At 33.9% G+C, this 12,850-nt stretch overlaps 1 protein-coding gene across 2 annotated transcripts in view; it reads right to left on the bottom strand.

Annotated features, from left to right (window-relative positions):
* The window catches only part of LOC115217408, a 284,438-nt gene that overhangs the window by 123,238 nt on the left and 148,350 nt on the right, over positions 1 to 12,850 (bottom strand). For both annotated transcript variants that reach the window (XM_029787099.2, XM_036507506.1), the window contains exon 2: positions 5,530 to 5,586. In XM_029787099.2, coding sequence (XP_029642959.1) covers positions 5,530 to 5,586 — 57 coding nt within the window. The remainder of the gene's footprint in view (positions 1 to 5,529; positions 5,587 to 12,850) is intronic.

Here is a 12,850-nt window from a genome sequence, read left to right as displayed (position 1 = left end):
GAAGAGGTGACGGCAAAATGTTCACACAAAAAATGGAGATATTTATGATTCTAAAATTTTTGTCCCAAACTGTAGGTTTGGAACTCTTTAACTCATTTTGAGGGAAATTCAAATTACTCACAGAAAATAGTAGATCTTCCAGTAATTTCAGTTGTTTATCAGTAGTCCTGCTGGGTTACGAATCCGTGGAACAAGCTGCCAGACGAGATGGTGAAGATGCCGACGACCGCTTTGTTCAAAGCCTCCCTGGACCTCAAGTGGCCTGAACTCTTTACATGAACACCACCCTGTACTTAACTCCATGTCCCCCTACATGGCCTTGCTATTTGCTTTTGAGCCAAATTAACTAACTAACTAACTAACTAACAGTGTTGTGACCAAAACTGATAAGGATCATCTGATTCGAGCATGCCAACACTTTCGACCCTGTACTGAAGCAGTAATTGATGGTAATGGTGGAGTCATTGGATAGGTGGGATAAAAGGAATTTCAAGATTATTAGCACCAATTTCTTCTCAAATACAGCTCTTCTTTGGTAAGCTATGCGTCTTTTTTTCTAAATTCTGAAACTATGGTGCAAGATGCACGCTCATATTTCCACACATTAGGACTGAATCTGGTACCTCTTATTTGTGAAGCGAATTTCTTGACCACTCGGCTTAGTTACTCGTGTGTTCATTTCTTCTACACACACACGAGCGCGCGCGCGCACACACACACACACACACACACACACACACAAATACGTACAAACATATACACACACAAACACGAACAAACACACACACATACACACACGCGCGTATTAACACACATACATATACAGAATTTGCTGTTTGGCACACTAATATAAATATATTAAACTGCCTTTCGTAAATATCACAGCTCATCAACAAAGAGGCTTCATTGCCCTGACCCTTAACACAAATGAACTGAAATGTATTCCGCTGAAGCGTAAATAGTTCATTGCTTGATATCTAAATGCTGTAACCAGTCGCAAGTCCGCATAAAATCTTTACACTAACTTATTTCAATGGTCACTCTTATAAGTTCAAATTACATTAAAATCAATGCTGTGATTCACTATGCAAATAGTCTAGATTTCTTTGTGTCATCACTTCTTTACATGGTTCATCTTGTACTTTAAAAAAATATTATTTTATCAACTGTTATCAATTAACAGAGGATGCTCAACATTATAATGTAAACTTGGTTTATGAAATATGCCATGGTTTGTCTTTTGTCTTTCATAAATAATATGTTGTATTAAATATATTAATTAAGCTTAACAGAGCTTTGCCCAAGCCAGCAAAGTTATCTTTTGCTGTCTGCATATGGCAGTTCTTAGTGAGATTTCAAAAGCAGATTTGCTATCTGTAACTGGTAAAGCGTGACGATGCAAAAGTATGTACCCAGCAGTCTGATGATCTCATTTATAATCCAACTCGGTGTGTTTTCAAACACAATGTCTATAAGAATTCCTCTTCCGAGACGAGACCGTTAACCGCAGCGAAGGTCTTACCATGTTTCAGGGTACACGAACGTGTTAAAAATAATAACAGCTTTATATCTTTTATGATTAAATGGAAGAAACTTTGAAATAGATAGAAATATTTAGCTATGCATTAATAACTTGCCCTCGAATATCCACTCCGTGTTTCATTTAAATAACCTAATACGTATGATTGTGTAATGTCAGAGAGCGCATTATGTCCGGTTTATTAGTAGAATTCTACTATATTTCTTATATATTACATGAATGTGATTTTGCATATTAGAATCAGATGGCTGGTTTTGCATATTTACAGGAACTGCTGAAGCAAGTAACTTGTAACTAGGAACCGTCCTCCTTATAGTCACTCAAGTGAAAATTGCAAATACATTAAAGTTTCATACATTAGTGAAGTAAACTAATATATCTTGCCTTACATAACATTGTGACAAAGCCTGGATTCGAGCTTTGTTAGTAATCAATATTAGTTGATAGAGATGAAATTACTTCGTTGGTCGGATATTGAACGACCAACTGATGAAGCATAGATTTTTACCTTTAGCAATATAGTTCTATGTATCTATTCTCTTTACATTTAATTCTGCATTACTTAAGATGTTCAGTTGAGGTGAAATAGTATAATGGATGAAGTATTAGAGTATTTGAACAAGGATCATGTGTTCAAATTTTCTGGTGGTGTTTTGAAAATTATCTGGGTAGAAATCTTCATTTTATATTTATCACTTGTTGGATCCATTTGGTAGTGTCGTGTGGAGTAAACGATACACTATTCGACAGAAGGTTTATCTCTATCCTGAAACTCAGATTAGATTACATTCGATTTATCTTACAAGTTGTTCACCCAACTATGAAGAAAATATTTCAGGTCTTCTGACAATGTAACTTAGGACAGATTGATGTATCATCTTTTATCTGTTTAGTGCAAATGAATTTACCAGATTCTTCTTTTATTTCCATTTTCTGATATAATATGCTATGCTACTTTACAAATGAAAGCGATGCAATTGTCTTCTAAAGATATGCATAAAGCCAAAATTTCTTTACAGTTTTTATCTGCGTAAATGACCCCAGAAACTGAACCAGAGTTTTAAAATTTTCTTGGCAACAGTTTATAACCCTCACTGCCACATCTATACATGTGTTTACAAGAATCTCTACAGGAAAATATATATACACACACACACACACACACACATATATATATATATATATATATATATATATATGTGTGTGTGTGTGTGTGTGTGTGTGTGTGCATGTTGTGAGTGATTATGTGTGTTTGTGTGTGCGTATATGTGTGTGTGTGAGAGAGAGAGAGAGAAAGAGAGTATGTATAAATAGAAAGATATTTTCTGAATAAACTAGTTAGATGAGTTCGTGTAGCATTTTAAAGAAACCTGTATCAAGAAAAACTCACTTGGAACAAATTTAAAGTATTGCTCTATAAATAAATATTTAATTACTGCCAAAATATGAGAAAGCTGCCCAGTTTTCATTTTGCTTCAATTTTTTTTCTTCTTTTTTCTTTCGACAATACAAGTGCTTAATTTGAAACCGACATTCTTTAAGATGAAGCCAAGTGAAAAATGGTGGTGGGTGCGAGAATAGCCACATAAGTGGTGAAGGGAGAATTAATAAGGATTATTACTAATATATATTTTCAAGAGTTAAAAACATCTCATTTCTACCGCTATCCCTTCCTTGTACGGTACAAATTAATAACATTAATAATATAAAAAAAAGACGATAGAGAACAAAACAGACTAGATCAGATATCTAGCTACGTTTAGGGTATGTCCCTTTATTTAAGGTGACACAAAACCAAAGTTAACAAGATAATAATAGTGTTGGAGAAACTAGGAATGGAGAAGGGTAGGAGAAAGAAACAGAAAGAAAGCTGGTAATGAAACGAAAAAAGATCAAAACGAAAAATAGCAAAATCAATGCAGAGAGCGAGAGCGAGAGAGAGAGCGAGAGAGAGAGACGAGGGGGAGAACAAGAGAGGACGAGAAAGTAACGGAACTTGATTAAACATATGATGAATTATATATCTGCAAATTAGAGGCAGACAAAGATATATTATATATATATATATATATATATATATAATATATATATATATATATATATATATTCGTGAGAGTTAGAGTTTGGGAAGCCAACCAACTAAGGGATAGTACCTCTTGGCAGAAACGGACGTAAGGAACTGATCATTTAATATTTTACACTTTTATGTATTACTAGTATATATGTGTGTAGCACATATATATGCATGTGTATGTATTCTTATAATACTCCCTTCTGTTTTGGAATAAATAGACATAATAGAATGTCTACTCGCTGATGTATGTCATTTTTGTATCCCCTCCATTTTCTTTTTGCCGTATATATATATATATATATATATATATATATATGTATGTATATGATGGACTCTCCCGTCGAAGACGAATTATGAGCATACTCGTGCTTCACAGTAGCTCACTCTCTCCATCAAATTGACGTTGCCTGAAAGGAGCACGGTGTACCACGCGTCAGGTGTCGAAGTGATCGCAGAGCAACGAGAGATGAAGTGTTATGCTCAAGAACTCAATGTACTACCCAGAAAAAGCAATAAAAGAATAAAAGTTCAGCTTATTACGTCACATCAGACTTCCGAAATTTCACATGTTAAATGCATTTCCAAGCATGTTCTTGCTCATACTGTGCAACAGGTTATAATGGATGAAATAAGACAAGCTACAATATCAAATATTCATCTCCTATAGCTGTTTCAATTATTAGTACATTTTAACAAATATTGATATATAACGCCATAATTATATAATTATAAAATAATAGGACCTAAGAATCAGATTATCATTTTTTTTAATTTTGTCAAGCAATCGTTGATAATGTTATACCATAAGAGGGACCCGTGTCACGTGTTAGTTCACAGCGTCTATTTTTCTGGTCTCTGCTACAGAAGAGGTGATAACCACACTGAAATGCATGCATCCAACAGTTTGGTTATGGAGTGCACTGTACTGACTCAGTGTATCTTCACCGATTTGCCTACGGCAAGAAATTGTTTCCGTGACAAAATACAGTGAATAGCTTTCTAACTGGTTCAAATATGCCTCAAGCATATTTGAACAAGTACAAAGCCTGTATTTATATATATATATATATATATATATATATATATATATATATCACTGCTTTGCACTGCCATCCTGTAATTCATATATATATATATATATTATATATATATATATAAAAATAAAAATAAGTAACAGGATATCAAGTAGTGATGCAGTTCCACCATTTCAAGCGGCTCCACATAACTGAACAATAAGGGGTGACAACGCTAAGCAGTGATGTATAAAAATAGCAGAGTGCAATATCAGTTTTAAATATTCGTTTCCTTCAGCTGCTGGTGCTTCAACTTAACTAATTCAACTGAATCTCAATTATACATACATATATATATATATATATATATATATATATATATATATATATATATATGAAACACAAGACCTGCTTTAAGCATATTCTATTATAGGAATAGGAGTATTAGTAAAATGAATAAAAATATGTTTAAAAAGTTATAATAGAAGTAATAGCAACACCAATAATAATAATAAGAAGAAGAAGAAGAAGAAGAAGAAGAAGAAGAAGAAGAAGAAGAAGAAGAAGAAGAAGAAGAAGAAGAAGAAGAAGAAGAAGAAGAAGAAGAAGAAGAAGAAGAAGAAGAAGAAGAAGAAGAAGAAGAAGAAGAAGAAGAAGAAGAAGAAGAAGAAAAAGGGCACTTGTAAATTTCTGGACAAAAACTTTTATACGCATTTAGCTTACATTCGCACTTGCGCACACTGTGACACGTAGACACGCATACATACAAAGCCTGTGTGTGTTTACACATGAACATACATGTTACCAAACACAATACACACACTCACACGCACATACATGTATACACATGGAAGGGGAGGGAGAGAGAGAGAGAAAGAATATAGATAAATTTGCAATCTTACCAAGTATGGGGATTTCCTTCGTGTGGAACACACACCTAATATGCCTGTGATAATGAACTGCAAAAAGAAAACAAAAGACAATATTTAGAAAGCGAAAGTAGCCAACAAGGTAAATGAACATAGCCTGAATATAACAGATTATTTTCAGTCTTTTTGGGTCTATTGTGTATTACCTTATTACAAGTTGGCATTGACTAAACTAAAATTAGCTGCAGTTATTACTGCAATGGAGTTTTCTCAACAGCTTTTACTCTTTATATTATATATGTCCGCGTGGATTTGTGTGCGAGTGTGTGTGTATAACATACGTATATACAGAAGAACATTTATGCATATACATCAATATTACATGCTTTTATTCATACACATGTATGCATTCATGTGTGTGTATGTATATATATACATATATATATACACATACACACACACACACATATATTTATATGTGTGGCTGTGCGCGTGTGTATCATAATGTGCATCAAAGAGAAAGGAGAGGGAGCAAAAGAAACAGTGAAGTAAAAATATGAAATAAAAACAGCTATACATGGCGGAAGTTTCTTACAATGACCTTTACATGTAAGCTGTGGAAGTTGAGATATTTTTATAGTCAGTGGATGGTGTAAGACTACGTCTGTGGTCATGCAAAAGTGCACTACATATGTACTACATTTGCAATTTGGCACAGACTAAAATAAGCAATATTCATGCTATTTGCTTTTCATTTTCATTTTTATTCTCTCTACCTTTGACTCGATTCTTATTTTCATATATCTCTCTCATATCTCTTCCATCTGCTCTCTCTCTCTCTCTCTCTCTCTCTCTCTCTCTCTCTCTCTCCACTACTTCCCTTTGTCTCTTTCTTTTTGTTTTAGTGTGTGTTCGCTTACAAATGTGTGCATGTGCTTATAAGTATTTTTGCATGATTATATAACCCAAAAATATTCTTCGGTTTATTTTTCTCCATATATTTTGATACTTGTATTATTCTTGTTTAATATTTTAGGGGACGGTAATTTTTAGGAATCAAGATATCAGAAACTGGTATTTTCCATTTATTAACAGAAAATTTTATTTTCTTTGTAATAAAAAAAAATATGAATTACATAAAAATATAATTTTTACCTCAACCTTGTCGATAATTATGTCTAATAAAGCAGCTTGTAAATATATCCTGAGTCTGTAATATTCTGTGTATTCCTCAACTGTTGTTACCAAGAAACATTTGGAATGTGCTAGTGATTATTCAAAGTAACTTCCTCTCCCAAAGAGACATAGACAGTCAGACTCAGTTATATTTGACTATGCTGATACGTTCATATCTTGTCACCTGCACGACAGCTATTTAGTTTCAACTTTTGGCATAAGATCAGCAATTTGATGGGAGGGTATAAGTCGAGTACGTCATCCTCAGTACTCAACTGGTATTTATTTTATCGACCCCGAAAGGCAAAGTCGATCCCAACGGTATTTGAAGTCAAAACGTTAAGTTGGAAGAAATGCCACTAAGTATATTGTTCAACTCAGTAACGATTCTACCAGCTTGCCGCCAACTGCACGATAGATATTTAACTAACTCTAGGTAAATTGTTGTTGTTGTTGTTGTTGCTATTGCTATTGTTTGGCCCAGTGTCATATATTATTCAGCAAATATATGATCAAAGACGTTCAGGCTGTAGTCAAACCCATCATTTCCTTTAGACATACTGTATGCAGTGTTACTAAAGTATATGTCAAGATGCCTGTGGTAATTTGTTCCGAATCTCTAGCTCTGAGTTCTTCCAAGGTCGGTGTTGCCTTTCCTCTTTTTGAGATCGATAAAGTACTGTAGAAGTCCAAACATGTGAAATGATCAATCATAAAAGTGTAGGACAAGATAGCGTTTATTTTGTCTGCTTAATCCATCTCTTGGATTAATACCACTACCTGGCTTTTGACTGTATATATTATATATAAAAACATTAAATTAGTTTTAACATACCGTACAGCTTGCAGATATATGTATATGTGAGTGTGTATCGTGTGCCTATTATACATGAAAACGTAGCAAAGGATAAAGCTATATAGTCGTAAGAAGTGGAGTTACCGAGGTTTCCAACAGAGAGCTTCTTCAGAGTTGTGATGGTAGGGGAAAAAATACATATGAGCTTTACATCCTGTATAAGTAATGTATAATTTATATGTGTCTGTGTGCGTGTATGAGTGTGTGTATATGTGTGTGTGTCTATGTGCGCGCGCGACATATAACTTATGTGTGTGTGTGTGTGTGTGTACAAACACACACTATTCTGATCAAAAATTTGAATACGAAGTCGAAATTAGTTTTTATTCTAAATGTTTTGATATAATGATAAAGTGTAATTATGCATCATCAGATGTTTGGTACAAAGTTAATGACTATTACGTACCGTGATGAAAGATAAATGATAAAATATTGTTTCATCGTTCATCCATAAACATTTCCGATGTTGTATCATACATGGAATTCTCAATTGAAACAAAACCTTTCAAATTATTGCATTATGTGACAAAGGAATCACGTTGAGGAAAATACCAATGTACATTACTGCTGACGCTGTCCTGAAAGCTTTGTCTCGATTTGAGCAGAATTGTGAATACAAGTCTTTAAGTAGACCTTATTTATTTAAACTGAAAGTAGGATTCAACGTCTTTGTGGGCATCCCTATTTACATCTAGCAGTATCATGCAATCACAAAAGCAGTGCCTTAGAAGCACTGTTTAGAATGGGAAAATGTAGCACTAAGATATTGAGCAATAATTGTAAAAAGGCTTCCTACTATTATCAAGACTTCCAATAAAATAATGAAGGTTCATCTGCAATTTTGTGAGAATCATAAAAGTTGGGAAAGGAGGAGAGACGATAAATCATGTTTAGTGATGAAACATCAATTAAGCAATTTGCATCCTACGCTTCTTTCTCTTAACTCCATCAACATCAACGGGTAATTTTATTTCACGCTTGCTGCAGTTAAATAACGCCTAGCCATTTTAATATTGGCGGAGAGGATTTTTACAACAGGAAGAGCTGTTATTTGGATAATGCCCCATGATAAACCAAGCAACTCTAAAAACCTACCAAGGCACTCGGAAGAAGTTTCCTGCTCAAATGATCTTCCATAAATGCACATCAAATGATTATTTTTCTAAATAATTACTTATATAGCATCAAAACCAAAGGGGAGCATTAAGAACGGGTCCACTCATAATAATAATTACCACCACAACTACATTAGCAGCAGCAGCAGCAGAAGTAGTAGTGGTAGTAGTAGTAGTAGTAGTAGTAGTAGTAGTAGTAGTAGTAGTAGTGGTGGTGGTGGTGGTGGTGGTGGTGGTGGTGGTGGTGGTGGTGGTGGTGGTAGTAGTAGTAGTAGTAGTAGTAGTAGTAGTAGTAGTAGTAGTAGTAGTTGTTGTTGTTGTTGTTGTTGTTGTTGTCGTCGTTGCTTATAAAAGTAGTTCAATCATTGAAGGCAACCACACATATAATGCCACACAGACGCACAACCCATTCGCTAATAATGATGCAAAACAAAGGTAGAAATTATTATGCCTTAACGAATCCGTATTTCATTCATTCTGGAAGTGAATACGTACAAAGTAAGTTTAATAGGTTGATACATAATAAATTGAAGGCAGCAAAATATCTTCTTCATAACAAAATAATACAACTGAATTAAAAACTTAATTCCTGACATGAAATTTGTAATTTTACAATGAAGAAGAAATAATTTAATAATTTACTTTTTATATTTAACAATTATTATTTATAGTTTTAGTCTTGACAGGGACTTCCTATTTTGCCTACTCTGACGACAGGTCCCTGGTTTTATATATATATATATATATATATTACTAAGAATGGTATATACACACAGACCCTCACACACAGGCATAGCAATACAGAGAAGCAGTAATCATAAGATGAGGGATGGTAGCGGTCTTGCTCATACAAATGAGGATGGCGTCGAGAATGGCAAGAAGGACGATTACAGCAAAGATGATGATGATGATGATGATGATGAAAGTCTCAACGCTTTATACACACACACACAAACACACACACACACACACACAAAGAGCAGAAATAATGTGTGTGTGAGAATATGTATGCATATAATCGTGTGTGTAAAGCTAAGCATCATTATAATTTTACACAAATGCCTATTAATTTCTTCATTGAAAACGTATTCACTAATTATGTTGTTCATAATTTACTGCATTACTAAACTGAATAATTTATTCATAATATCTAGATACAATATCAACAATATAGCGGTTTTACAGATGATTCTGGTTTTATTGTTTCTGCTGCTACTACTACTAAAGGGGTGATGATAGTTTAGATGTTTACCCAATAAAGGTGGATCTGGTTTTATGAAATACTCCAAATGCTATCAAAAATGTGGTACGACTCCTGCAAATGATCTTTGTGATATAGTTTCAATTCGCATTTCAATGAAATTTCATTGAACTAGCATAAATGTTACAATACGTATTTATCTTTCTTTTGAAAAAACTGTGCAACATCAGCGTTACGTGTTCTCAGTGCGTAGATATTGGGCAGGGGCCTCCTTTATAGTCTCAGGCGGTTCAAAAAATAGTGTTTGAAATCTGGTAAACTGAAACAGTCATAGCAATTACTTGGCACGTGAAGCAGTGTTATCATGTTAAGGTTCTCTGCAGATGGCCAACACTGTGTGTTTATGTATATGAGTGACAGTATAGAAGACAGTCGTTTACCTCTGCCCTGTGTATTTAATTTCTACCAGCAGTTTTGACTGAAATGGTACATTTCAGTATATTATAACATAATGCATGGAATATTACAGTATAAGAAAAACCGTTTTCCTTTAATGGCATGTTAATGCGATTTCTTTATCCTTATATCTCCCATTCTCCGTCTACGTCTTTGCTCCCCCCCTCTCTCTCTCTCTCTTTCTCACTCACTCTTCTCACTCCTGTCTCCCTCTCTCGTTCACTGTGGGTAGCAATAATCGTTGGATGTTTGTTTATCTTCAGTCAAACCAATGATAAATTCAGTTCGCCAAGAATTGATACCAAGCAATATTAAATGTAACCGCTTCGTTTTTGTTGTCCAAAATCATACTATTATTAATTCTCCCTAATTTCTCTCAGCTCGTTTTCGCTTCGGTTGCGCAAGGTACTTTCGGAAAATCTTCTGTGTCCTCTCCATGATGGCACAGAACGCATAGCATTAGCCGAGGCAAATATGTTCCCACAGCCTTCCACGCAACTGCATCTTATCCTCGACGGGAAATAAATATTCGTGTGCATGTGTCAATGAGTGTTTATGTATATAAATATGTGTGTGCATACAGAAAGAGAAAAAGAGAGAGCATGATTAAGCGAGTGAATAATGCAGATGTAAGATATATGAATAGATATCTCTAGAGAGATATGTGGTTTAAAAAGTTCAGTATTACAATTACAAATACAAACAAAATTGGAAATAATAGAAAATATACAAAACAGAAAATATCAAACGGGTGCATGCATCTTTGTGTGTGTGTGTGTGTGTGTGTGTGTGTGTGTGTGTGTGTGTGTGTGTGTGTGTGTATGCATGTTTTTATATAAAATTAATATAAACACATTTACGCATAGGCATATACATACACGCATATACGTTTTTTTATTTATCTCTCTCTTCCAAACTGGAATTGCTTTAAGTAACTTTGCACATTACAGAAACAATAAAAACTATCTCTGGTTATCGGATTATAAAACTATATTTTATATCATTAAATATTTCAATGATTGTGATTATGCTAACCTTCCATATTCAGAGTTACATTAAAGAGAAAACGCACGATACACGCACACACACACACACACACACACACACACACATATATATATATATATATATATATATATATATATATATATATATATATATATATATATATATATATGTATGTATGTATGTATGCATGTATGTATGCGTGTGTCTGTGCAGATGCGTATGCATATGCATTTACTTATGTATATATGTATATGCAAGTATATATATATATGTATACATGCACACATTCATATATGTTTATATATGTATCTATGCATGCATATACATAGGAATATATGCATATATGAATGCATATATGTATGTACGTACATACGTGCGTATGTATGCATGTATGTATGTATGTATGTATGTATGTATGTATGTATGTATGTATGTATGTATGTATGTATGTGTGTGTGTGCATGCATGCAAAACTAATGGCTGTGTGTTATCTTTTGTTTTTACCACATTTTGCAAACCGTTTCATCCTACCTGACTCGCTTTGTGTATTAAACATGTAAATATCCATGCTCGACATACATAATGTATATGGAAATATTTACATGTAAATGTTTGGAAATCTTAAATTAATATGTATCTTCAATGCATTCATCCAGCTATTTACTTAGTAACGCAAATACTCGTTTACGTTTCTGAGATTATTTTTCTTGTTTGTCTTTTCCTTTGTTTCATTTCCCTTTTCTTTCTTGATGTTTACTTCTGTTGTTTTGGTGTATCCGTTATTCATTTATAGTTATTTTTTTTATCTTAAAGTTTATGATTGTTGAGGGAACCGCAGTTACATGAATAAGCTGCAAAATTTTTACGTACGGTTTGCAATGTGGGACATGCCCTTCATCAGCAGTCGACCTTAAATTACAACAATTTCGATACATGTTGACAGAACCTCTCGAACTTAGTGGTGCAGAGTAGCATTGATGATGCTCGAGAATGTTCATGTTCATATGATAAGACCTGCATGTTAGCACATCTTCCTTCTCCTCTTATCCATGCTGCCGCCAAACCAAGCCAATCCGAATCAAAACAATATTTGAACGATATCAAAAGTGTTTATTCCCTAGCAATCTACATTGGTCTATAATAAAGAACTTCCAACTTTATTCTGTACATGGAAAAGCCTTTTATAAATATGATTAGCTGATCCAGCGCAACGATTAAGCATAATGATTGCTATGAGAACTGGGTTTTTTGTACTAAAACCTTTTCTGTTCTTATGACGTCTAAATATAAGCAAGACAATGGTGAAAAAACATTTACTACACGCAATAGCTGGTTTTATACATAAATAAAAAAGAATGAATTGGTTGGCAAAATGTAAAAGTGCATGGCAAACATGTGTACTGATACTGAATAGAAGAAAAAACAGTAACCTGGTTAACGTAAACCAAAGTTCATGCCGGCAAGAAGCTATATTGCAAAGAAAAATCACCGATGCCAGGTTTTAAAGCAGCTAAAGATTGGTTAGCATTAATGTTTAGAGGT

The sequence above is a fragment of the Octopus sinensis genome, linkage group LG11 (genome assembly GCF_006345805.1).
Source record: "Octopus sinensis linkage group LG11, ASM634580v1, whole genome shotgun sequence".
In the NCBI taxonomy this organism is placed as follows: Eukaryota; Metazoa; Mollusca; class Cephalopoda; order Octopoda; family Octopodidae; genus Octopus; species Octopus sinensis.
Note: the sequence above shows the minus strand (reverse complement) of the source record. Positions and strands in the feature narration are given on the sequence as shown.